The sequence below is a fragment of the Amblyomma maculatum genome, chromosome 1, assembly GCF_055883805.1.
Source record: "Amblyomma maculatum isolate TAMU_Amacu chromosome 1, ASM5588380v1, whole genome shotgun sequence".
NCBI lineage: Eukaryota > Metazoa > Arthropoda > Arachnida > Ixodida > Ixodidae > Amblyomma > Amblyomma maculatum.
The window spans coordinates 153,152,083-153,177,738 of record NC_139344.1 but is presented as its reverse complement, the minus strand read 5'-3'; the positions used below and the strand labels follow the sequence as shown (position 1 = coordinate 153,177,738).

General features: G+C 47.4%; 1 protein-coding gene across 2 annotated transcripts in view; it reads left to right on the top strand.

Annotated features, from left to right (window-relative positions):
• Pkn (serine/threonine-protein kinase N) overlaps nucleotides 1-25,656 on the top strand; it is a 149,557-nt gene that overhangs the window by 52,156 nt on the left and 71,745 nt on the right. For both annotated transcript variants that reach the window (XM_084589337.1, XM_084589338.1), the window contains exons 7-8: nucleotides 22,362-22,528; nucleotides 24,268-24,377. In XM_084589337.1, the coding sequence (XP_084445463.1) occupies nucleotides 22,362-22,528; nucleotides 24,268-24,377 (277 nt within the window). The remainder of the gene's footprint in view (nucleotides 1-22,361; nucleotides 22,529-24,267; nucleotides 24,378-25,656) is intronic.

Below are 25,656 nucleotides of genomic sequence, written 5' to 3'. Positions count from 1 at the left end.
CCTCCGAACGTTATCTTTGAACGGCTTGTTCAAAGACACGTCCAGAGGCTGCAGCATCGATGTGAGGCCACCTGGTATTACTGCGATGTCCGTACGCAATTCCGTCAACTTAGTGCGAACAGAGTCCATGAGGTGACCGCGGAAGCTATCAAGAACGAGAAGCGATGGACAAAGAAGTGCTCCCGGTCGCCGTGCCCACACCGTCTTCAACCAGTCGATCATCAATTCTGCCGTCATCCAACCTTTCTCTTGCACCCGCACGTGTATTCCGGAGGGCAGCTTTCCTTTTGGCAGGGTTTTCCGCTTAAAAATCACATATGGTGGCAGCTTCCGCCCGTCTGCAGTCACGCCTAGCATGACCGTGCATCATTGTTTTTCGGCACCAGTCGTCCTTATGTGCACAGACCGCGCACCTGTCTGCTCCACTGTAGTGCTGCTCGGCATATCAAAATTGAGGGGCGTTTGGTCCGCGTTTCCGATCTGGGAGAGCAAGAAGTTTCTTTCCTGCCGAATTCGTATCACGAAGCGATGGAAGTCCACAATCTTGTCTTCATAGGCTGCAGGTAGCCGCTGGCAAAGCGTCGTCCGCCTCCTGAGCGAAAGTCCATTGCGCCGCATGAACCGCGTGGCCCACCCGTTACTTGCCTGGAAATCTTGCGCCGAGATGCCTTCTTTCCTTGCAATTACGCGCGCCTGGTTCCGCATCAGCTCTATTGACACGGCGCAACCATCCGCCCGTAGAGCCTTAATGTAGTCCAGGAGTGCAGTTTCAACCCCAGGAAACTTTCCCGTCTTCGGACCACGGAAGGCACGCCGAGTCTTGCTGGTTGCCTTGAGCTTGTCGTGCTGCCGTCTCCAGTAGCGGACACAAAACTCGTTGACTCCGAAGTGTCTGCTGGCAGCGCGGTTGCCGTGCTCCAAAGCGTACTCAACAGCTTTTAGCTTAAAGGCAGCGGTGTAGCTTGCGTATCGCCCCATGGCGAAGCGGCACAGAGAGCACGGTGACAAAAGTAGCACGCACTGAGCGAGGCCTACGAAAGTCTTCGCAAAATGGCAGAACTATGCGCGGAACTCGGGTGCGGCGGTACCAGCGGAACAAAACTGACGAAACACCTTGACGTTTCCTTCTCGAGGCGCTCGGAGTGGTCGGAGCTGGTGATGATGATCGTCTGTTGGGTCGGGTAGCGCCTCCTGGTAGCGCACGCACCTAACGGGGCCAGCTAGTTTCAGTAGCACTAGAAAGATGGCGCTCGCTACGCGTAGTCGACTGCCGCGGTGCAACATGTCGACTCTCGCGGCAGTGATGTTGCGATGATTATGCGAGGAAAAAAAAATTTTCAATTTTCGATAGGCAATGTGGGGGGTGCGAGCATTATGCGAGTGCGAGCATTATGCGAGTAAATACGGTAGAAGTATTCTCTGTACTTTTTCATTTTCTGCCAGTGGTAGGATTTAAAACTCCTTCAGAGTTGGGTCAGGTGACGCGCGTGTATTGTTTAAATCGTCAGCGGCACGTGTCACTGCCCCGTGGAAACACCGTAGATCTTCCTAGAGTCCAGTGCATTTATGGACAAGTATTTAGACGGGACAGCAGGTACAGTCAACAGCAGATTTTTCCGGGCCCTCTAGGGAACGCAAAAACGTCCGAATTCAGGCATTCCGAAAAAATGAATGCATGAAAAAGACGTACCATTTTACAAATATTTCTTGGATCAAAAAAGTCAAGGATGAGATATTAGGCTTCCGAAACACCAAAGCATGAAAAAGAGCCTTTCAAAAACTCTATGCAGCCGCAGCCTGTTTATTATGCATGTGTCGTCACGGCAGCTGGCGTTATTGCTGCAGTGTCTTAAAGAACTTGTCGATCCTTATTTGGACGGCGTTCCGCTTGCATGCAATCATATTCGTCTCGATCTGAGCAAGAGTCATGTCAGCGCTGTACACCGCTGAAAGCGTGAGCATTGCTCGCGTCAACTCGGCGCTCGTAGGCGACGCAGACGTTGGCTCCTCATTCTCAACATCGGAGTCTCCGAATCTTCCACAACCTGACGGACTAGCTCCTCATCGGTCAGTTCTGCACAGAAGTCGAGCTCGTTGTCGTCGTCGACAAACTGTTCAAAAGTTATTTCCGTCGGTATGGAAATCCCAGCAGAGCGGAGGTCGTTGATTGCGTCGTCCATGGGCGGGCACATGTCAATCACGTCACATTCAGGCAAGTCTGCTGCCTCTGTAGTGAATGCGAAGCCGCGTGGCGAAAACAGTTGCGAATCGTGTCTTCCTTCACTGTCTTTCATGCGTCCGCAAGCATTCCGACAGCAGACCGAAGGTCAACCTTGTAGCCTTTGCCGCTTTCCGCACATAACACCACGCAGTTTAGTACCCATGAACGGTATGAAAGTTTTCGATCGCGGATGACGCCTTGGTCCATTAGTTGGAGAATTGCAGTCGTGTTCGGTGGCATGAACTCCAGCTGTACAGCGCCCGTGTGCTGTGCGATGTCAGTGCACGTTAAAGAACCCCAGGTGGTCGAAATTTCCGGAGTCCTCCACTACGGCGTCTCTCATAGCCTGAGTTGCTTTGGGACGTTAAACCCCACAAACCAAACCAACTCCAGCTGTACAGCCTTCAAATTCTTGATGTGACCATGAGCGGCGCAGTTGTCAACGAAGAGCACGACACGTCTGTTCTGAAGTTCAAACTTTCTGTCCAACCTGCGAACGTAATTCTCAAACAACTGCTGAGTGACCCATGCCTTTTTGTTGGCTTCGTACAACACTGGCAGCGATGCCCCTTTAAAGCACCTCTGGTTCTTCGACTTCCCGATTACAAGTAAGGGAAGCTTCTCGCTGCCAGACATGTTGCTGCCGACGAGAACGGTCAGCTGCTCTTTACTGTGCTTGCCACCGTGGCATGGGTCACCAGCACAAGCAAGTGTTCTTTCCGGCAACATCTTATAAAATAAGCCAGTTTCATCGCAGTTGAAAACATTGTCAGCAGAGAACTGCTGCAACAAAGACTGCAGTTTTCCGTTGCGGTACTGCCCAATAACTGCATTGTCGGCGCCGCCGCTCTCACCGCACACCTTCTTGAACTTGAGGTCATTCCGATGTTTAAAGTTTCTCAGCCACCCATCACTAAACTTAAAATCGTCAATGCCCATTTGAAGCGCGAGAGTTTCCGCTTTTTTTTTTTTTTCAAGACGCCACCCGAGACCGGCAACCGCTTTGCAGTCATTGAAATAAGCCAAACGATGAGGGCTTCCTCAAGCTTTGGGTGAACACCTTGGCTTGCATTCTTTTTTTTGGCACCAGATGGATTTTCGCCCGCTTCCAGGATCTTGCCCTTGTTCTTGAGAGATTCCGAGACTGTTTGCTTGGAAATGCCGAAATCCTTACCCACGTCAGCCTGCGATCGTCCGCTCATTACTTGTTTAATAATGGCGGCTTTCTTCTCCATCGTTAGCCGACGGTACTGTTTTCCGCACTTCGATGCCATCGGCGAGGATGACGAGGACGGAGTGGGGGCCATCGCGGGTAAGCAAAATCTTCTTGTTGCAAAGTGTTGAAGCACCTAGGCCTGGCGTCGCAGAGCACACTTGACACAATAGGTAGCACGTAGCAAAACCATGTACCAGCTTAGCGAAACACCATGTGGGTGAACATAGCCAGAGTGGCCAGACCAAATCGGTGTGTGACGGCTAGGTACGGCTAATTCAAAGCTGTGACATGGTACGCAGACTGGGAGATAGCCAAAATGGCGGCTTTGTATGACGCAATTGCGGTTTCAGACCTTCCGTCGCATCAAAAAGTCTGAAAAATTGGATAGGGGGGTTCGAGCGTCATTGATTTTATCGAGCTCGTGGCGGTGCCGCGAAGACATCTGGAATATCGGACATTCGGTCGGTGACTGTACACAGATGACAACTTTGGTTCGTCAAATTTTAGCACTGACTGTGGAACTGTGCATAACCTATCTGGAACGACAATAGTAATGTGATGGCATTAAAGTTTCCTATCTGCAGGAAACCTGGTATTGTCGTCGTTGAGTGATGATCACAGGCATGGCTCTTGTAGGTTGTATAGTTGGCAGGTCACATAGCTGAGCACTGGTTCTTTGATGGAATATGTCACTTAACAAGGCCATTTGATGTCATGAAGTTGAGAGGAGCTGCCAGCTTTTGAGATGAGTGATTGGGATAGGAATCTAGCCTTCCAAGGCTCATAGATGCTGAGTCACGCAGGCGGGTCGAATAGCTTCGGCTGAAGTGGGGCTTTTTCTATCTAGGGTCGTTGCCTACAGCTGGTAGCTGGATAGTGTACAGTAAAAGCTTGTTAATTCGAACTTCACGGGACCAGAACGGAAAAAAAAGTTCAATCATCCGATGTTTGAATTATCGAAAGGCCTCGAGACACCTGACAAGAACAATTTGAATTACGGTAAATTTACGTACTCACTCGCGTAATGAACCCAGATGCATATTGAACTCAACCCCCACTTTTGTCACAGTGGAAGAACCACGATGGAAGTGCGTAAAAAACCCACTATCCGAAATGCCGCACAACTGCGATCTGTTAACTGGCTTGTGCGCAGCCAATGAGCGCCGCAGTCGCGGACGGCGCAAACCTAAAAAAGCAAAGCCGAAATGTAGTCAGCCCATTAAAGGGGCACAGTGATGTGTGTAAGGCCGTTAATTCCAGCCAACCTATAGGCTCTTTGCGCCGTGCTGATATCAGCAAAAAAAAGAATCACAAAAATCGGCGCACAGAAACGACAGTTATTCGGTTTATAAAATTCTAAATACAAGAGAAAAAAAACCGCTTCTGAGCTGGTGCGAGAGGGAGCCCCCCTCCCATTTTGCTCGCCCAGTGCTCGTCTTGGGCAGAACCTATGAGAAACGCAGCTTTCTGCTGACGTATCGGAAGATATCCACCATGGTTGCCTGCGCAACTCAACCTGTAGCCGCACTTTTTGGCAGTGCCGTTACCATGGTAACGAAACTGCGAAGCACAGCTATGACCACCGGCTTCTTCGTTTGCTCAAAGCTAGCCTAGCCCACCAAACGCTGCTCCAAACCATCTTTGCCATCTAAGTGTAGTTCCCACATATCGTTCAATGCTGACAATAAATGTTTTCCAATCCAATTGCGGGGGTGTCGACGAGGTAGACACGACGGTCAACAAATCTGCGTCGCCGTTTTGGTGTTCCGCTGGCGTCCATCGCTGCTGCTGTCACGGATCACTCGAGTGCTACATACAGTAAAACCTCATTACAAGAGACACTCAAGGGACCCGGAACACGTCTCTTGCAAGCAAGGTCTCTTGTAACCAAAAACTCTAAAAGCACTGTGTTGATCAGTTTACTGCACATCAGCATATAAATGCATTCACACGCATTAATAGGAAATTGTTCAGGAAAGCCTAAAAAAGCTATTCATACTAGTATGTATTTTTGTGAGTGCAGAGTGTATTCCTTCCCAAATTCTGGAGGTAAAGCACTTCACTTTTGCAAGCCTTCCTGTTGCTCCAATACCTTTGAAGCACTCTTACATGCTCGTCACCCTCAGATGATTCACAAAGAGAGAGACATCAGGATTCTGAGCTTTCATCTTGTGATCAAATTTTATCAGCGAGGAGTTAAAAATGCTGGATGTCATTTATGCATTTTGATTTGCTTGGTAGGTGACAGTAATGTGATGCCAGTGGCTGAAACAGCGGGGTCGTTTTGACTTTCCAATCATAGGGAAGCTCTCCTTAGTTCCTGACATATACAACAAAAAGGACACTGATATGGAACAGAATTGAGCTAAGGGAATCTGAAGTGCATCATGTACGAGTTGGTACGTTCCAGATGCATTGCATGAGCACACCTGGGTTGTGTCTCTTCTAAATAGTGAAGAATTTACTCCAGGGACCTGAAAAAGTTGCCCTTAGTAACCGAGTGTCTCTTGTAACCATGTCTCTTGTATGCAATGTTGTTAAGGGGGGACGCGGGTCTTAAAATCGCGAAAAATGGTCAAAAATGGCAATTTTTAAAAATTGCTGTTTTGAAGTCTTCAATGTCCCGACTATGCCTCTACAAAATATTATAGCTCAATTCCTACTCAGAGTATTAAAAAAACGGCAATTTAGAAACGTCGGTGAGCCGAAATTGAATGCCAAACGCGAAAATTTGCACCATTTTCAAGCCGCCATAGCTCCGCGCGGCACGAAACGATAGGCGCCATTTTGGTCTCGTTTGAAAGCTCGTTTCCCACTCTCTCTCCTGGCGTCTCTCAACACGCTGTAGGTGTTCGCACAGCGGAGCTTTCGGCATCCGTCCGCAAGGGGTGAATCGTCCCGAGACAGCCGCTGATTGGGTAAAGCGCGCGCTCTCCGAGGCGCAGCACTCTGATTGGCCCTGACGCATGCCTTACCTCCCGCGACCGCGTTGCCGACTCTTCGTCGTCTGCTTTTGCCCGCTGGCACGTGATTTTTTGCGCTCCTCTTTGTTTCCTAGCATTTCTCGTTCTGCATTTTTTCTCATCGTTCTTGTAAATATTTTGACTATTAACTCGCTCCTCTTAGCTTCGAAGTTATTGTTTTCGTGTGTATTTGCCTGCCTGGTGTCTGTTCCGTGTGTCTCGATGGCACGGGACGCGCGCTTGAAAGCAAGCACGCGAAAAGCAGTCGGCAAAAGGAGACGCGCGTGGAATAAGAAGAGTGCCACATCGAGAACTACAGCTTCGGTGTTGCCGCAAGCTGCAGGGCCGTCGGCGGATGCGGCTGGATTGAACTCGTCGACCACAGTTTTGCCGATGGACGCGGCTGGACCGACATCGTCGATGTCAGCTTCGTTGGTGGACGCCGCGGCTGGACCGTGCCGATCGGCGTCAACTTCGGTGTTACCGCAAGTGTCTGCGGTTCCAGTGGATGCGCCTGGACTTAGCCCGTCGAAAATATCGACTTTTGATGCTCTGCGAGTCGCTTCAAATTCTGTGTCGTCGGAAGCGGCCCAGCCGGCTGAGCTAAGCCTAACGACGACTTCGGCGTTTCCGCACGTCGCTTCAGCGCCGACGGACGCGGCTAAACTGAGCTCGCGTGTTCAACGTTTGGACACAGTGTTTTTTACGGAGGCGGAGTGCGCGGGACGCGAAAAATGTGCAGATAACGCCAAGACGTCATTGGCGAAGAAGTCCGCGACTTGCCGCAAGTTCGAGCTGATGAACGTCAGCACAGTAAGTGTAGACGACGATCGCGGCACTGAGTATATAATTGTTGATATGAGCATACTGAAGAAGCTGTTTGCATCCACAAGCTGCAGCAAGTGTGGGATGGCCAGTGTTCAACTCGCGAAATGCAGCGGAAGAGAGTATGGCTTAGCTGTGAAGTTAGTGCTCACATGTTCGAATTGCGATTTCGCCGAGCGGCACTTTTCGTCGCCACGAGTGCCCGGAAAATCTAGCATCACACCCTTTGAAGTAAATCTGCGGGCGATGAAAGGCATACAAAGTATAGGGAAGGGAGTGACTGCTCTAGCGGATTTTTGTGCAACAATGAACCTCTCCCACCGAGGACTTCGCCACAAAACTTTCAGGGGGCACATGAACACCATGGTGAAAGCTTGCCAGGCAGTTGCTACTGCTACAGAAGCAGCAAGTGTCAAAGTGGTGAAGGACTTATACAAAGACTTCCTGAACCCAACAGGAAATGTAGACGTGATATTTGATGGCACATGGAAAACGCGTGGCCACAATTCAAATATTGCAGTTGGCTGCATTATAGAACTGTACACTGGCCTTGTACTGGACCATGTTGTGCTTTCGAGGTACTGTCGTGGGTGCCAAGGGGCACCTGATCCCAGTGATGATGGTTACGGTGACTGGGCTGTGAACCACAAGTGTATGAAGAACATTGACTGCAATGCCGGACGAATGGAGACCGAAGCAGCTATGATTTTATTCAATAGGTCCTTGGAAAAAAATGGGTTGCGGTACACAACCATACTTTCGGATGGTGATAGCCGCACATTTCATGCATTGACCCAGGAAGGCGTGTATGGATATATATCCATCGAAAAGAAGGACTGCCTCAATCATGTCCACAAGCGGATGGGGACGGCTCTTCGCAACTTGGTTGAGAAAAAGAAGGCACAAGGGCAATCTCTCGGTGGAAAGGGCAACCTTACCCAAGAAAAGATAAAAAAGATCACCAATTACTATGGGTATGCCTTGCGGAGCCATAGCCACGACGTCGCAGGCATGAAAAAGGCAGTGCAAGCTACGCTGTTGCACCTGACCTCAACAGATGAAGCCCCGGATCACAGTTGCTGTCCTCAAGGAGTTGATTCATGGTGTGCCTTCAATCGTGCTTTGGCAAACCAGGTGTAGCCTCCACCACACAAAATCCCTCTGCCAGGCCATGTTCGCACTGCGCTTGAGCCAGTTTTTGCCAGGCTGGGCGACGAGGCCCTTTTGAAGCGCTGCAAAGATGGCATGACACAGAATGCTATCGAGTGCCTGCACTCTGTTATCTGGAGCCAATGCTCTAAAAACACGCATGACTCTTTGCTGGCTGTTCAAAGGGCTGTTGCAGAAGCAGTTTCTCGCTTCAATCAAGGGATGGCAGCAACCAGCAGAGCTGTTGCAGAGCAGCTTGGTTATAGCCCTGGCAGGTGCCTCATTCGTAGGAGCCTTGAAAAAGATAAACAGAGGCTGTGCAGGTCTGATAAGGGTCACACCGATAGTGAAAAGGTGAAGAAGATGGCCAAGAGGCACAGGCCTGACAAAACCCAAGACTACTGCCCAGGACTTATGTGAATGATTTAAGATTCAGAGACTGTAGCAAGTGACTTTCTGAGCATCTTTTTTTTGTCAAGTGCCAATGCCATACATAGATTTTCACAGCCATTACATGAACAGATTTATGTAAATTTGGTGTCATTTTGTTCATCAATAACTGGGCTGCATGCTAAAGCATTAAATCTTTCCATGTGATTGGAAAACAAAAGTGGCACAGTGAGTAAAACTTTGAATGCAGTTTTCTCAGCTTTGTTTATTTGGTAAAAAGCCTTGCCTTACGGAACTTTTCATAATGTTTGCATGCACGGATTTTATTGAACTTGGTATCATTTTTTTCAGTAAAATCTCAGCTACATCCTAAAGCTTTCCGTTTTCGATAAAGTCTGATAGACTAGCAATTAGATCAGATGTAAACTAATTACTCCCACATTGTCTTTTTTCTCCCAACTTTGTTATTCATTCATTACCTATATAATGACTTCTTAAAAATTTCCTTAGCTTTAGGATGTGCAGTAGGCTCTTGGAAATGACAGCATATTTTTAAAACCAGTTTTTTTAATTCAGAAATTGCCGTAATGGCCCGTAAGAAAAGACACTATGTGCAGTACATTATCTTGCCATATTTTCATGTCTAGATGAGGTATTTCAAATCTAAATACATATTTGGAATCACCATTCAAAGATATATCACCATGGCAATTTTCAGCAAGATAGGTTAAGAAATAAAAAAAAAGTTTTTAAGACCCTCATCCCCCCTTAACATGGCAGAAGTAGGAAAACCAACCAAACTATTTTCAAATGTCTCTTAAAACCGGGTGGCTCTTGTAACGAGTGCGAAAGACGAAGATGAGGGAATGGCGTACACGAGTTAAGGCAAAGCCTACCCTGTACCTGTACAGAATATTCTAGTTCACTATACTGTACAGGGTAGGGAAGCAAGCGTGATTCACGAGCGATTTCGACACAGCTAGTGCCATCTGTGGAGTGTCGGCAGAAACAATCAACCACGGGATTTTGGCCTGTCCAGCGATTTTGCCGACCTCCGAGATCCAAACGTTGTCCGCTGCCTTGGGATTTGAGGAGCCTGTGGGATTGACTTTTGTGCTTATGACCGTAGAGCCTGGACAGCGAATTACTCTGTTCTTTTTTTTCTTTTTTTTTTTTAATTTTGGCTCCACCGTGCCAGAAGGGCAAAGCCTTCATCACAGTAAGCAGACGTTCCATCGCGCTTGTTGACAACACTGCATTTGCCTGAGTTTACAGTCCCCATCTTTATGAGCACCCCACGAACACATGCGGAATTACACCTTTTATTTGTTTCGGCATAGTAACTTGAAAAACATTCGAATGTAAAATCTAAAGTGCGTGCCCAGACAATCAGCGAAGTAGCGCCCAAGCGAGAAGGAAACATCATATCCGTTAACGAACTTAGTGCTGTCGTGTGTCGCTCACATCGATGCCAAAATGCTGATTATTGAAGCGGATTAAAATGTTAGGCGCTACGATTTTGCCGGTATGATTAGGCTTTGGGGCATCGGGAAGGTATAAAGAACTATAGAGGCCGGCTGGAGTTAGTGGTCTGGCGAACGTCGCGGCGCCCCTTTAAGGGGGGACATGGCTCTTAAAGCTATATTTCCTAATTTTCGACCAAACTTGATAAATCTAGGTAGTCTGATTCAGTTTCTTGTGCTGATTTCAAATATTTAACTATGTTTCCAATTGGCCAATTAGTTCAAAAGATAGATGAAATTAATTGTTCACAATTTGCAGAAACAATGAAAAAGTAACCACACTAAAAAAATTCATATTGACTCTTTGCTAGGTACTAGAAAGCATAATGTATACAATGTTAGGAGCACTGTTTTCATAAAACAAATATTAGCGATGTTATAGCATTTCAAAGTACACCATTGAAATGTGGGTGCCCTACTGTCTGACCTAGAGCAAAATTTAAAAATTTTTTAAACATAAATTGCAAAATCTGCTCCTAACATTGTGTGCTTTGTACTTTTAGCTACATGCCACAACAAATATTATGGTTCCACCTCCATTGAAGGCAGAGATATCGCTTCTGCAAATAAGCAAGAAGTCAAGAATCGGTGTTTTGAGAGAACGAGAAAAAAGAGATTGGCTCTCTTTTAATCAAAAATGTAGAGAAAATACTGCAATACTTTGCAATATAAGTGACTAGAAGGCACCAGGGATGTAGTCAGACTGACTATGGCCACCCAAATGATGTTTTATGAAAGCGTGCTGGATGTCCGCAGTGGTCTTGCACTTGTTTGCAGATGCCACTGCTCGGCGGTGGTCTTTCTCTGCCATGCACTTCATGCTTGGTGTCCCAGGGTTGAGATGCAGCTCTTTCAATATTGCTGCAGAGGAGTTTTGGCAACCAGCATTAAATCTCATAACAGCCTCAGCCACAGCAGCTTGCACCGTGAGCAGTGAGGCATGCTGTTCTTTTCGTGCCAGTGACCATATCAGGGAGTGGAGACATTCATTGGCGTAGTGCTGCCCCGTTGGCACCGCTCGAAAAGCCTTTCATCAGACATGCGCTCATAAATGGGCAACAAGGCCTCACATACGTGCTGAGGCAGATTGTAGCGGTGCTTATGGGCTGTCTCATCCTTAGCTCTTGCTGCATTTTGCCGGCACCATGAGCTCGGTCCTGGTAGGCAATAGCTGTGGTCCGACACAAAGTCATTTGATGTTATGTGGCGATAAGTGGCCATCATTGCCCTCTTCATTCCTTGCACATCACCCTTGTGAGTCTTCAGGGCCCAGCCATAGTAGCTTGTCAACTTTGCCACTAGGTCCGCGGTCAGTTTTCCTTTACCACCAAGGCTCTCCAAACCAGGGCCCTTATGTTTTGGGAGGAGATTTCACAAGCTCATGCCCATCCTTTCTGTACATGGTTGATACAGTCTTCTTTCTCAATTTTAATGTACCCATACACCTGGGCATCCTGCAGCGCTAGAAAAGCGCGGCTGTCACCATCTGAAAGGAGGGTGGTGTATCTCTGGTTGTGCCGTTGCAGTGATTTCTGGAAGAGGGTGAGAGCAGCCTCAACTTCCATTTTACCAGCCTTCTTGGTGCTGTTTTTCTGGAATGCATGGGTCTCCTTCCAAGCCTTGTATGCCGGGTCATCTTCTCTTGGGGCATGCTCGCAACCAGCGCAAAAATTACTCAGGACCACGTAATCGAGAACCAGTCCTGTTAACAGCTCGATGACCGTGCCGATGCCGATATGGGACGAGTGGTCGCGCGTCATCCAGGAACTGTCGTATGACACAGCAGTGTTTCCGGGATTCGCAACCTGCAACTCATCATATAGATCCCGGACCGATTGCGCGCACAGAGACGTTTGCTTCTCGGCAGCAAAAGCTGCCGCTGGCGCCAGCTTCTTCTTCACGTACCTTTGCCAAATTTTGTTGTAGAAGCCACGGTGAGAAATTTTCATGGTCGCAAAAACATCATTGAGTGCCGTTTGTCGATTCCTGGTGGCTTGCATCGCGCGCGCAGCAAGGACGTTCACAACGAACGGGTTGCACTTCTTTTTTCAGCTCCACGCCAACGCAACATCACCGCATCACGCGCACTTGATAATAATCTTTATGGCGAGGCCATATTCACGTTCAGCTTTCCCTACCGTGACGCTACCGCCGCACACCTTGCACTTCACAAACGACATCAACGCGTTGAGTCCAAACTGACAACGAAGCCAGTCTCGATGTCCGATGGCGCGGCCGCAACATTGTCAGCGCGAGTGAAAAAATCCATCTTTCACTTGGTGGCCGGTGTTGACGAAAGAACTTGTAGCTTTTCTCGGGCTTCCATTTCTCTCTGCAACAACTCCGTACGCTGCAAGATTTCGGTGTCGCGCCGAATGCGGCTGCTGTCCGGAATGCATTCACTCGTCGGCGATCCTGTTAGGCCTAAGTCCACTGTCCGCGGCTTCGGCATCACTTGCTGTTGGCGGCGGACTATTCTTGACGCCGGCCGAAGGAACTGAGCGCTTCTTGAAGTTGTAGGCCGATCGTTTCTTTTTTTTTGCCAAACTTGTGACTCGTGGCAAACTTCGGTGATGCTTCCGACATCGTGCCACACTCGTCATAACCCTATGACTGAACGAGGAGAGACGCGTCGCTGCAGAGGAGCAGACGACGGGAACTTTGCGCGGCCAATCACAGCGCGCTTTTCGATCACGTGTGCTAGCTCGACAAATAGAACCGCGCATTTGGACTTTTTTATGCTCGGATTTCAACGTCACCAGTAAGCCGGCGGAGGCACTTGTGGCGGGAAATGGGAAAAGAAAAGCCGCTCTTTCCAACGAGACCAAGATGGCTGCGATTGCGCATGTAGAAAACGACCTACGCGCCTCTGAAAAAAATGTTTTTTTTTTTTTTTTTCCGGATTTCAGCTGTCAGTGATGCTATAAATTGATTCTGTGGCCCAAGTACTGCACCGCAAGATATAAAACCTGGCGAATTAAAGGAATAATAGCTGCAGATTCTGACAATGTCAGTTTCAAAAAATCGATTTTTTTGCAATTTTTTTCGTCTCAAAGAGCCGTGTCCCCCCTTAAGGTATACCGTTGGATGAGACTGTTTGTGCTTCATTACACTGCCGATGCACTTACATCAGAGCTGTGCGGTTAACTGCACAACATGTAGCTAAGGTTTGAGGAGGGCTATTTTGACAAACACGGTGCCATGAAATCGTAACTGGATGCGGTCTAATTGGTGCAAGACCCGTAGTGCCTGTCCGCTTACATGGGCATCGGCTGGGACCGTGCGGACAGAAATGCTTATCCCTATTTCTGAATTAAGCGTTGAATTGCAAGTCTGAGATCACGTGGATCAGACAGCAAGCAGCCACCGCCACGGCTGCCACCCCTACCCTCCGGCGCCGCGGCGGTCATGGGTTAGGCTTTACCCGCTTTTCGAAGGTTGTATCTGGTTTTATGTTTGTCCTCGTTTTAAACGCGCACAACACCTTAACGATGTCGCCCTATCATGGAAGCATTTCTTTGGCCATGTGCTGGGCGAAACTCCGCCCAGACACGGTGCCGCATAGTCCGAATTATCCATAGCAGAACTGACACGCATTCGAGTTTACTCTTTTTTTTTTTTTTTTGTACACAGACCTCTATGGAGCTTGGCCGGACCAAGTAGTGTAGTAGGAATTATCCAAAAGTTCGAATTGACGAGCTTTCACTGTAGTTACTTAGGACTGTGTACTAATATGCCCTCCCCCTCCTAAAAAAAAAAACAAAAAACATACCAGTTGATGCTTTCCACAAATAAAATTTATTGCCTAGCTGAACTACTCGTATACACACTTCAGTGACGTATGCTGCAAGCTTGGCCTCCAGCTCTGGATAGTGTCCTGACTGCGGCCCTAAGAAGACTCTTCACTTGGCATCACAGTTGAAAATGTTGCTTTGCGACCACTGCCGTTCTCGCATAACCTGTTTAGAGAAGCTTCAATTACACAGAGCATGCTCTGTTAAATTAAAACGATATTGCCTACACCACTCAGAAACTACCATTTCTTTCACGGGCAACCGATTTTTCAGAGGACCGCGAAAATGTCCGAAAAATCGGGCAGTCCGAAAAAACAAATGTGCACCAGAAAAGCTCAATTTATTCCCTATTATTGACTTTGAGGCCGGAAAAAGTCATGAATGCTTTTCCGCATCACGCTCCGCTTCCGTGCTAACAGGTCCGCCTGAATTTCGGCGAGGGTCGTAGTGTCGCCCTAAGCCGACGAAAGGGTTGCGACGGCTTGCATCAGCTCAGCTTGCGTCGGCTGCGCTGCTGCAGGTGAGTCGTTGTCGTCCCTCTCAGATTCCGCAAGCACTTGGCGAATAATTTCTCCATCTGTGAGCCCAGCTAGCGCACAGTTCCAACTCGTGGTCCACGTCTGTGAACTCTGAAAACGAGACGGTCGACAGAATTTCGGCGCCTGCAGTGCGTAGGTCGTCAATGAGCTGCTCACTGCCTGACAGCTGCTCGATGATGCTCTCCTCGTCCAAGGCAGCCGACTCGTCATTCAGCACAAATCCCGTGTGGCGGAAGCAATTGCGCAGCGTTGTGGGTGCCACCGACTTCCATGCGTCGGCGAGCATACTAAGTGCTCCAACCAAATCGACAGAATAAGTTTTCCCACTGTCGAGGCACACCACCACCACCAACCACTGGACCACAACACCTACTCCGTTGAGTGCCTTCTCACTGCCGCGTTGCAAGCAAAAAAATAATTAAGAAAAAAGCTCCTTATAAAATCCGGAAGCAGCTTCTTGAAGAACTGAAGCCAATTCAATTAAATGCGAGCCAAAGTAGCAACAGAATGTAGTTCTCGCATCAGCACGACCACGGCTAGGCCTATTCACTATGCTCGGCAACGCATGTGAAACGCACGGCAATCGGCAACCACACTGAGGAAGATGCAAACGAAGTGATCAAGCTAAAAGAAAAAAAAAGAACTCCGGCCGCGAGTAGCAACGTTGTTCCGGAAGCGGAAGCTGCTAGGCAAATAATATAGCCTAATTCCAGCATCAGTTTAGCTGTGGAGCGGCACGCAAGGCCAGCACCGGTTTCGAGGCTTTTGAAGGAAACATTAAACAAACAAGATGGTGGTGACACCGCTCAGAATGTGTGGCAGTTGGCCGGGTGGATGCTTGGAATGTCCAAAAAATCGAATAGCCCTCCCTAGAGTGATGAAATTTTGAGCCGCGTAATACATTGACTTTATAAGGTAGGTCCTGGGGCCGGGAAAAAGTCCGAATAATCAAGCATGTCCGAAAAATCAGTCGTCGACTGTATCTAAATACTTGAATACATGCCATTTAGACTTTCTTCAAGACATCTGTCCTTGCTACTGAGAAAAGGTGCCACACATGAGCTAATACATGCACTGGATGTTTTGCCTTCCCAAGCAGCATGGGTAGACTTGAGGTAGAACGAATGAACACGATTGCAAGGGCTGATCCTTGAACACGACCTTGTAAGTCTGATCCCAGCTACAGCTTAGCGGACTTTCTTGTCAATTCCGGTTTGCGGTTACTCCTGTCGGATAAAGAAGGGTTCTTCGTTGCTGTTCCTGAGAGCATGTATGCGGTCAAAGGGCAGGTGGCCATTGAAAAGAATTTTAACGCTGTAGACATGAAAGCATCGAAAGTTAGGAAGCAGGCTATTGGGCTGCTTAAAGGCAGGAGCTTGCATAGTCTTGCAATGGCCATCTCGAATGCGAAGAGTATGCATTTAGATACCTTCTTTTCGGCAAAAACGCACAAGCCAGATATCCCTTTCCGTGTTATTGTTACAGAAAGGAACACTTGGCAACATGTCATCTCGAGCTATCTTTTCAAGTTCCTATCTCGCCTACATATTAATGACCCATTTTTGGTTCCAAATTCTGGCAGACTGGTAGATGTGTTGATCAAGTTTAATCCTGGCAGCTGCAGAGCCTTTAGCATTGACGTCACTGACCTGTTTTATTCTTTACCCCACTTAGCCCTTATGCATAGTGTGAAGGACTGTATTTGTGAATCAAATGATGAGTAAAGTTTCAAAAAATAGTGCAGGAATCCCAGTGGAGTCTTTTCTTGAATTACTTTCGTTCTACCTCAAGTCTACCCATGCTGCTTGAGAAGGCAAAACATACATACAGAAGTCCGGTGTGTGTATTGGCTCTTGTGTGGCGCCTGTTCTCGCAGACATCTTTCTCAGTAGCGTGGACAGATGTCTTGAAGGAAGTCTAAATGGCATGTGCATACCTGCCAACTCTCCCAAATTGTCCGAAAGTCTCCCGAATTTTGATACATCTCCCGATTGTGCGGACGCGACCTCAAATCTCCCGAAAAGTGGGCGCCACAGCCCAGCGTGTGTGTGTGTGTGTTTTTTTTTTTTTTTCATGCTATAGCTAAGCTATAATCCTATAACGTCCTATTATATAACCATGCCGGAAAGCAGCGCGGGAGCAGTTACCGTATTTACTCGCATAATGCTCGCACTTTTTTTTCGCGGAAATTTGATGCCAAGTTGGGGGGTGCGATAATTATGCCGGGAAAATTTTCGAGCAAATGTTTTGGAGCACTAAAAGCAAATTTAAATAGGTGCGAATTGGGATTCGTAGGTCAGCTATTGTAAATATAACCAAAACGTTACTTTCAAGCAGAACTTACCCTTGTTATAAAAGTACAGGGTCACCAAAAGCACAAATTGCTTAAGCACTTTATTTACCGCACGCAGCCTCATCATCACTCTCCGCGTTTCGTTGTATAATGCTCACAGCAGACCATACAGTTCTACCCTTGATCAGAGACTTGATCAGAGTCCATGTCGACACTGCAATCGCTGTCTTTGTGCTACACAGAACCCGTTGACGCCGAAGTGCCTGCTGGCAGCGCGGTTGCCATGCTGTAGCCCGTACTCGAAAGCTTTCAGCTTAAAAGCACCTGTATAATTTGCGTACCACCCCACCGCGTTGCGGCACCAAGAACATGGTAGACGGTGGAACAAAGCAAGCAACACGGGCAGAACGAAGGAACAATGACAACGAGACGCGGAGACACCTTGCAAAATGGCAACGACTACAAGCATCATGGAGGTAAAAAAAAAAAGAGACGTGCATAATCGATGATGCTGATCTACCCGCGTGCACACGAGGCCAGCTAGGTTCAGTAGCGCTCCAAAGATGGTGCTTGTTACTACTAGCAGACGACTCTTACGGTGGTAAAATTGGTAGTGCGATGATTATGTGAGGGAAAAAAAAAAATCTAATTTTTGGCTCCCAATGTGGGGGTGCGAGCATTACGCGAGTAAATTCGGTAGTAGCCAGCATGCACCTTGAATCGAGGTAGTGGCCGCTAGCACCACCACGAACGCGAGCAACCGACGGGCGCTGCCATATTGGATTTTCCGGATTGGCACGTCTCGGGCTGGCTCGCGCATTTAGCAATCCAGTCATATGATCATGGGTCATGGGTACGCTAGCTGTGCTAGTAGGCTACAGTTGGCTTTCTAAGATCGTGGAGCGAAGTGCGGAACGCTGAGCTACTGTTTGTGTTTCCCCGGGTTGGAACAATCAATGGCGCTTTCAAAAACCAAGAAGAAGTACTTGTAAGTATTTCGGAAATTGTACAGGAGTGAGTTTCCGTGCTGTGACAGTTCACGAAAAGGTGACAAATATGGATTCTGTACCACATGCGCCTATGATATGAGCGTTGCACACGGCGGCAAGAACAACATCAAGGTACACATCACTTCACAAAAGCATAAGAACTATGTTCGTGCTGCAGAAGGGCAGGGCACCATCGGCAGTTTCTTCCAAAACAACAGGGAAGACAGTGTGATCCGTGCAGAGTGCCTCTTCACGGGATATCTTGTCGAACACAACCTGCCGTTAAGCATGAGTGATCACGCGGAACCTTTATTTCGAAAAATGTTCCTGAAATGTGACGACGCGAAGCGCTACGGATGCGGACGTACCAAAGCAACTGCCATCATCGGGGAAATGGCTGCGGACGCCGAAAGTCTCTGAAACGCCGTGCTTTCGCAGTCGCTGGGGATGGAAGCAACGATAGTGCATCGCAAATGTATCCCATCGTGGTAACTTACTATGTCGAGGAATCGCTGCTTGTCAAAAGCAGACTGCTTTGTTTGCAAGAACTCCATGGAGAGGCGACCGGGCAGAAAATTGAAAACCTTGTTCTAGACGTGCTCAAGTCGCATGATATACCCATGGAGAACTGCATTGCATTTTGCGCTGACAACGCCAACGCTATGATTGGGAAAAAGAATGGCGTGGCAGCTGTGCTAAAAGAAGCTCATGAGAGCTTGCTAGTCGTTGGCTGCCTGTGTCACCTCATCGATCTTGCGGCCGAGAAAGGAGCCGCCTGCTTACCTGCAAAAATTCGACGAAGTGCTCGTGGACATCTACTTCCTCAAGAAGAGCGCCAAGCGAAAAGACAGGCTCATCGAATTTCAAGAAATGCACAACACAGAGGTTAGGAAGATTTTGAAGCATGTGCCGATGCGGGGGCTATCACTGGGAAAGTGCCTGACCTGATTGCTGGAACAGTGGCAGCCTTTGGTAAGCTTCTTTCTAAATGAGACAAAGCCAAAAACCCAGCAGCGTCCATCCTTTCTAGGGTCGTATCAGATCCCCAAGAGAGCTACAGCTTTGAGAGAAGATAAGCATGATGAAGTTGAGCAAGATTGCCAAAAACGGAAGGAGCCAAGAGGCAAGATGGATCGAACCCCGGCAAAGAGAGTGAAGCTTTCATCCGAGGGGAGGGTACAGGACGTGCCAGCTTTACTCGTGAAGAACGGCTGTTCTATTTCCTGTCCTCTAACGTTAACTTGGCATATGGCCTTTTCTTGAAGAGTGTGATCCCTATTTTTTAAAAAGTCAACTGCCAACTTCACTCCCAGGCACCTCAAGCTCATCAACTCCAGTCTCTCTTGGTGCAGCTCCTAAAGGATCTTACGGCTAGGTTTGTCAATCCCTCTGCCATGAAGGCATGTGCTTCACCACTGGAGGTTGCCTATCAAGGTATAAAGAACCAAAAAGCCAAGGAAGATGTGCCGCACATCATCTGTTGTGGAGAGGCTGCCTACCGGCGACAAGGAGCAGTTCTTTTCTGCTGTTCGGCAGTACTTTGTTGTGGCCTGTGACTTCATAAGGCACAAATTTCCACTGGAAGATGAAGCCTTGAAGAAAGCAGAAGTTGCCGATTTGAAGTTTTTTAGCAGCGCATCCTTCAAGAGCCTTGGCTTCTTTTGAGTCTTTCCCGCAACTTCTGTCGCAGGAGAACGAGTCGAGAGAAGAGGCCTTGGATGCCCTGAAAGTAGAATTTGCAGAGCTGCAGGCATATGATGTTCGTGAAGAGATCCTAAATAAAGAGAGGATTGATATTCAATGGTCAGAAGTGGAAAGTGTCACTAGCATTGATGGAAGAGTGAAGTTTGGCAGAGTGGCAAAGGTGATGCTGCAACAACTTGCCATTCCACACAGCAACGCTGAATGTGAGCGGATCTTTAGCACTATTAAGAGGACAAGAACCGAATTGCGATCTTCGCTTTCTAACAATGCTTTCGGGGACCTCCTCATAGTGAAGGGTCAGCAAACCGGACGTTTTGAGCGGACATGTTCTGACAAGTTCTTGAAGCCTGAGAAGTCTGCGACTGCCAGGTCACTTCACAAGTAAAGTTGGCCCCCCTTCCACTGCAAGCGCCAGGAGTCCAGGGGCTTTCACGAGCCTATAAATACAGAGATAAGTTCAAAATAAACTAATGGGCTGCCACTCGCATCTCTTTCTGATGTTTCAGCCCCAATAATTTCTAAGTTGGTAAAATAAAAAAAAATCCCCCCCTCCACCCCCTTTCCCTTATCGCCGCCGCGGCGGTCTCCCGAATTTTCATTTTGCTAGGTTGGCAGGTATGCATGTGTTCTCATGTATTTAAATATGTGGATGATTACCTGGTGTTAGTGGATGGTGCACGCTTCACAGACAACGTTGTGAACATTTTAAACGTCTTTCGAGAATGTGGGAAAGGTCTCGTTTTCACTTTTGAGTTGCCATTGGGGGACAAATTACAGTTTCTAGATGTGCTGCTATCCTTCAACCAAAGCCATTTTTTTGGCGCTATCATCCGAAATCAGTCAAACCCTTACTACATAGCGCCTCAGGCCACTCGAAAGTTGTAAAAAAATGGAATTGTTCTTTCTTGTCTGCGTTCAGTGCTGGTAAAATCTTGCATGCACGACATGGTCACAAGCTTTCATGAATAGGTAAATCGAATAAAGGCATCAGGTTATCCGGACAGTGCAAACAGGTTTGCATGTGATAAACTTAACCGCTAGGTAAAAGATAATGCACCACGGAAGGCATCTGACGATAAGGCAAAAAAGAAACAGGTGGTGATGCGATACAAGCATCGGCTTTTACACAATCTCGGCAACGTGGCCAAGCGCTATGGTGTAAAGGTAATTTTTTCCGCTCCAAACAAACTCAAGAAAGTCTGTGGCTTAGTAAGCAGAATGATGGTGAATCGAAGGGACAAAACAAAAATAAGAAAAGATCTAAAGCATGCCATGCTTCAGAATTGATCCCTTGCAAAACGGTGGCGGTATACGAGCTGCCAGTTTCCTGTGGAAAGACCTACATAGGTCAGGCGGGATGTTGTGTAAATGCACGGCCAAAGGAACACGAAAAATAGCTATTTATTTATTTATTCATTTCCTCAAAGGTCTGGGTGGAGACATTACATGAGGGAGTGGACGGTATCTGGCAAACAATGGTAAAAAATGTTAAGATGAAAGGTTGGCGACGCTCCGCTTGAATTCTAGTGGGTTGATGATAATGGCAACTTCGGTGGGCAGGTCATTCCAGTCTCGTGCAGTACGCTGAAAAAATGACTGCTGAAATGTCACAGTATGGGCTTGTAGGGGATACACTGCGTTACTGTGGCTGAACCGGGCGATGCGGTGGGCTCTTTTTATGTAGGGGTTATCAAGAGGCAAAGAATGGAAAAATTTATGAAAAAGGTTAAGACGTGCTATCTTACGGCGCGAGGCTAGGGGGGGGGGGCAAGTTGATTCGAGCTTTTAGTGCTGAGATGCTTGAGTGGTAGGAATAATTTGATAGAATGAATCGTGTTGCGCGGTTCTGAACCAATTTGAGGGCGTTAGTAAGATTAACGTGGTGCGGATCAAAAATAGCGTTAGCATACTCAAGCTTGGGACGCACAAAGGTTTGAAAAGCAAGCTGTTTAATAGGGGGAGGAGCGAGTGCAAGGTTACGGCGTAAATAACCTAGAGCAAGGTCCTCACATTTAGTTGACCATTGCCAGGGATGTGAAGATTGTAAGCCGAAGTGCAAGAAAAAATCTAAGCCCCTTTATGAGGAAGCAGAAATATTGTCAACTCTTAAGGAACGACTTTGGCATGAAATCACTGAGGCTTTTTACATATTAAGACGAGGGAATACATGCATAAGCGCAACATCGATTGCTCTAACACAAAAAGAACTGGCATATCTAGACCACACATGGAGCTAATCTCTCCCGTCGCTTCCTTCACCTTTTTTGGTAACTCTTGCTTGCTTTTGTGACTATGAGGCTCTTTTGCTCTTGCACCTTATCTTAGCTAATAAGCACCCCCACCAGCTGTATCGTGCCCTACACTTTCCCTTTACTTGATGCTATCACGTTTGTTTTCTTCTGTTTTAGTTTCGTGAGATGGTTATTTATTCCATGTTTTTCAACAAAAGGTTTAGTTGCGAAAAAGTGCTCGTGCTGTGTCCTTCTACCCCTTGGTCTTCGTTTTTGCGCAACCTTCAAATTGAACAAGATTCAACCCCGCCCAACTTTCAACCTTACTACTAGCTACAGTTTGAAAACTTTTAGCAGCCTTTGTCTTTCATTTTAGCAATTTAAATTTCCTGAAGAGTACTGCGACTCGTAAGGCAGGCATTTCAGAGGAATTTCTCTTGCTCTAAGGGTTCAAGCAATGTCACTGTAATGGCTCTTCGCTTTATCCTTGGCTTTTGGGCTCAAGTGCTTCCTGTGTTGCGCAGACTGATGGGCTGCCAGGACCTGCTCGAAGATGTTCCAGGTCGACTTCCCCGGTCACAGGTGGCAGGGATGGGCGCTGACTTGCGCAGTAGCCTTGTTCGGGCCACAGGGCGAGGCTTCTCAGGGCGCAACTCCTCACGCTCCTACAGCATCAAAGAGGAAACCTCAAGTGAGTTAGTTTGATTTACTTTACCTTCTGGTAAAGCGTGCAGTTGTCCACAATGTGCAACATCTAAGATCTATTTGTGCAGCAAACACACACATCTGGCCGACTTCTGTGTCGAAATTTGATAAGAGCAATCAATGCATGCGGAAAATGTTTCAAAAAATTGTTCAGTTATCTCTGTCATAGTTGGCACGGTTTTCATTGTGGCATAAGAAGAATAGACCACTAGGCTTCAATGTGTGCATTGCGAAGTTATTTTACTATGCATTCTGTTATTCGTTACCGGACTCCTTTGTACTCTGGCCTTTATCACTGTGGTGTCAAGTGATTCCTTTTTCTGTTTGAACTGTGAATTATGCAGTGTGAATTGAATAGTAAATTCTATTCAAAGGTTCAGATATTTGCCCACCCTTAATTACTCCTGCTGCTGTAGTAAACTCTCATTAATTCAAATCAGTGATGCCCCGTTGACTAGAAGTAGTAAAAACAGGAAAAAAAAAAATTCCTAGATCAGTGCAGTTTCGAGTTCACTGAAATGCCGAAAGTTTCAGGGGCTAGGCCACAGAAACAAGAGCCTGTGCTAGCCTGTACTGTCGAACCAAAAGCTCCAATGCAGAAGGGGCGCTTTTGTAGTTATAGCAGAAGAATGCACGGTGAAAAATGGTTTTATTATTTTGGATGAAAGAACTGGGTGATGCTAGCTTGCTTGATTTGCAGTTGCATTCTGTCTAAGGAAAGTATTCTCAAGCTCTTAATGGGACAGAACACTGGCCAAAATATGTAATAGGATTATAGTGGAAATGAAAATATCTTGCCTCATGTGGTATAGATCAAGTGCTACAATATCCAAGAAACGGGGGTTTGTAATTCTAATTTTGCACTGAAAGTCTCATGAAAACGACTGATGTCGCCTCTTGCAGCGAAACACTGTAACTGTCAGTGTAGTAACTCATGTGACCACATCTTGGGAAAATGTTACTGGTATTGCCCCCATCGACACCTCAACGCTGGTTTTCATAAGTGCAAAGTTTTCTTTATTCTTTGAAGAGTGCTGGCATTGCTTTGTTATATTTTGCACACTCTCCCGACAGCCAAACCAGCCTCCTTTTGCATTGCCTATGAAGTGCTTTTAGCATTTGTCACTAGATGGCACCTCATATTTCTGAATGTTTTAGATGAGCATAGTAACTATTGCCCACTAAAGCTTCTGTCAATGATGCATATGTTCCTGTGCCATAGCACCCTTGGGTGTAGAAACTAAACTTGACGCTACTGTCTACTAAAAAATGTCTAATAACTGTCTGGTGGGTGAAATCCGGTAAATCACTTTTGCCCACACGCATTCGTCATCGTAATCGCTATTTGTTGTTTCCAGCATCAGACTACATGAAAACAACGGGCACATGTACTGACTGAAAAATTCTTCGTAAAATTTTTATACAGAGTTTCTGGCAAAACCGGTGCTGAATCAATCACTCGAGAGTCGAGGCAGGGAGCTTTACATTGCACTGAAAAAAGCTGGACGCTTAGAGTGCAGTGTTCGGTCCCTTTAACACATTTCGTGAGCTATTTTTGCATCTGACCTTGTTTTAGAGCAAGTGCGGCAAGTTTCTTGTATCAGCAGTTGAAAGCGCTTCCCGAGGCTCTTCTTCATGAGCTGCTTACCTTTGATGTACTTCCCCTCCCCCAAGACATTTTATGAACCTTCCGTTCTCAAGCTTATCCACTTGTATTATTTGCAGGTGAAATCATGGCTGTTTTAAAGCTCGATAATGTCCATGTGGGCCAGACCACTTACAAGCCGTGCAGCCAGCAAGCATGGGACCAGAGGTTCACCATTACCCTCGACCGGGTGAGTTTACATGTGCATTTGTAAGTTGGTGCGTTTATTTTAAAATGCTTTGAAACAATTTTAGTTCTTATGCTGATGTGCATTAAATCTTCAGAGGTTTCTGCAAGCATTCATTAAGTTTAGGAGCTAAATATTTATTTAAGGGGGGACGTGGGGATCAAATTGCGAAATTCGCGTGAAAAATCAATATTTAGAAAAGGGCAGATTCGGATTCTGCAAGGCCTTTTCTATCGCACCTAAAAAAAGTATCTCCGAAAACAGTCTCAAAGTGTGCCTAAAAAATGTTTTTCTGACCGCGGGTAGCAGAAACGTGGCGAAAATATGCGCGAAAATGGCCAATGTCCAAGCGTGATACCTCCGCGCCTTCACCGTCGCCCGCGGAAAGTTTGGTATCACTGGAAAGCTTGTTTCACCGCAGTACTTCTCCCGCGGGAACCACGTGTCTACGATAAAAAACAAACGCACAAACGTGAAAAAGGCGAAGGCCTCCGCAAAGGCACAGCTAGGCGCCGATTGGTCGCGGCGTGTACGTGGTACTCAGCGCGCCAATGGCATGCTGCTTCTCCGGTCGTCTGCTCCGCAGCTGGCTCCGCACGCTTTGAGAAGTTTCGGTAGTTTGCGATTCCACTGCTGCTGAACGTTCTGCATTCTCGTCAACTCTTCTGTTGCGTGCGGCTTCATCTGTGTGCCTGCGATGGAGTGTCGCACGGGCCAGAAGTACCGGATGAGATATGCGTACGGGAAGCGTAAACGCAAGCCTCCTATTCCGAAAAAGAAGCGACCAGAAGCAACTGAAGTGGACGAACCGAGGACCGCGTCGCTATCCAGTCACTCCGTTGTGTCTTCAGAAGCCAACCTGCGCTCGGAATTGGTGCCCGGCTGTGAATCCGGAGACCCGGGGCCGTCGACTAGCCGCGACGTCGTAGAGCAGTTCCACCGCGAGCGAAGTTTCATTTCCGCCACGGGGAGTGACGATGCGGCGCCAGCTCTTCAGTATGATGGCGAACGTTTGCCTAAGCGGATGCGCACCATTCAGATGCACTTGGAACCTCAATTTGTGTCTTTGGAAGCAGCCGAGGAGCAAGCGTGCAGCGTCCGCGATACACTTCGCGAGGTGCTGGCGACGGAGCGCAAGTTTGGATTCGCACAGCGGAGAGAGGAAGCATCTGCCCCAGATGAGGATCAGTTCATATTAATACAGGCTAGTGCAATGAATTCACTAATCGGGCGTGCATGCTGCCCAAATTGTGGTAAAAAAAGTTTGTCAGTGCAGCATGAC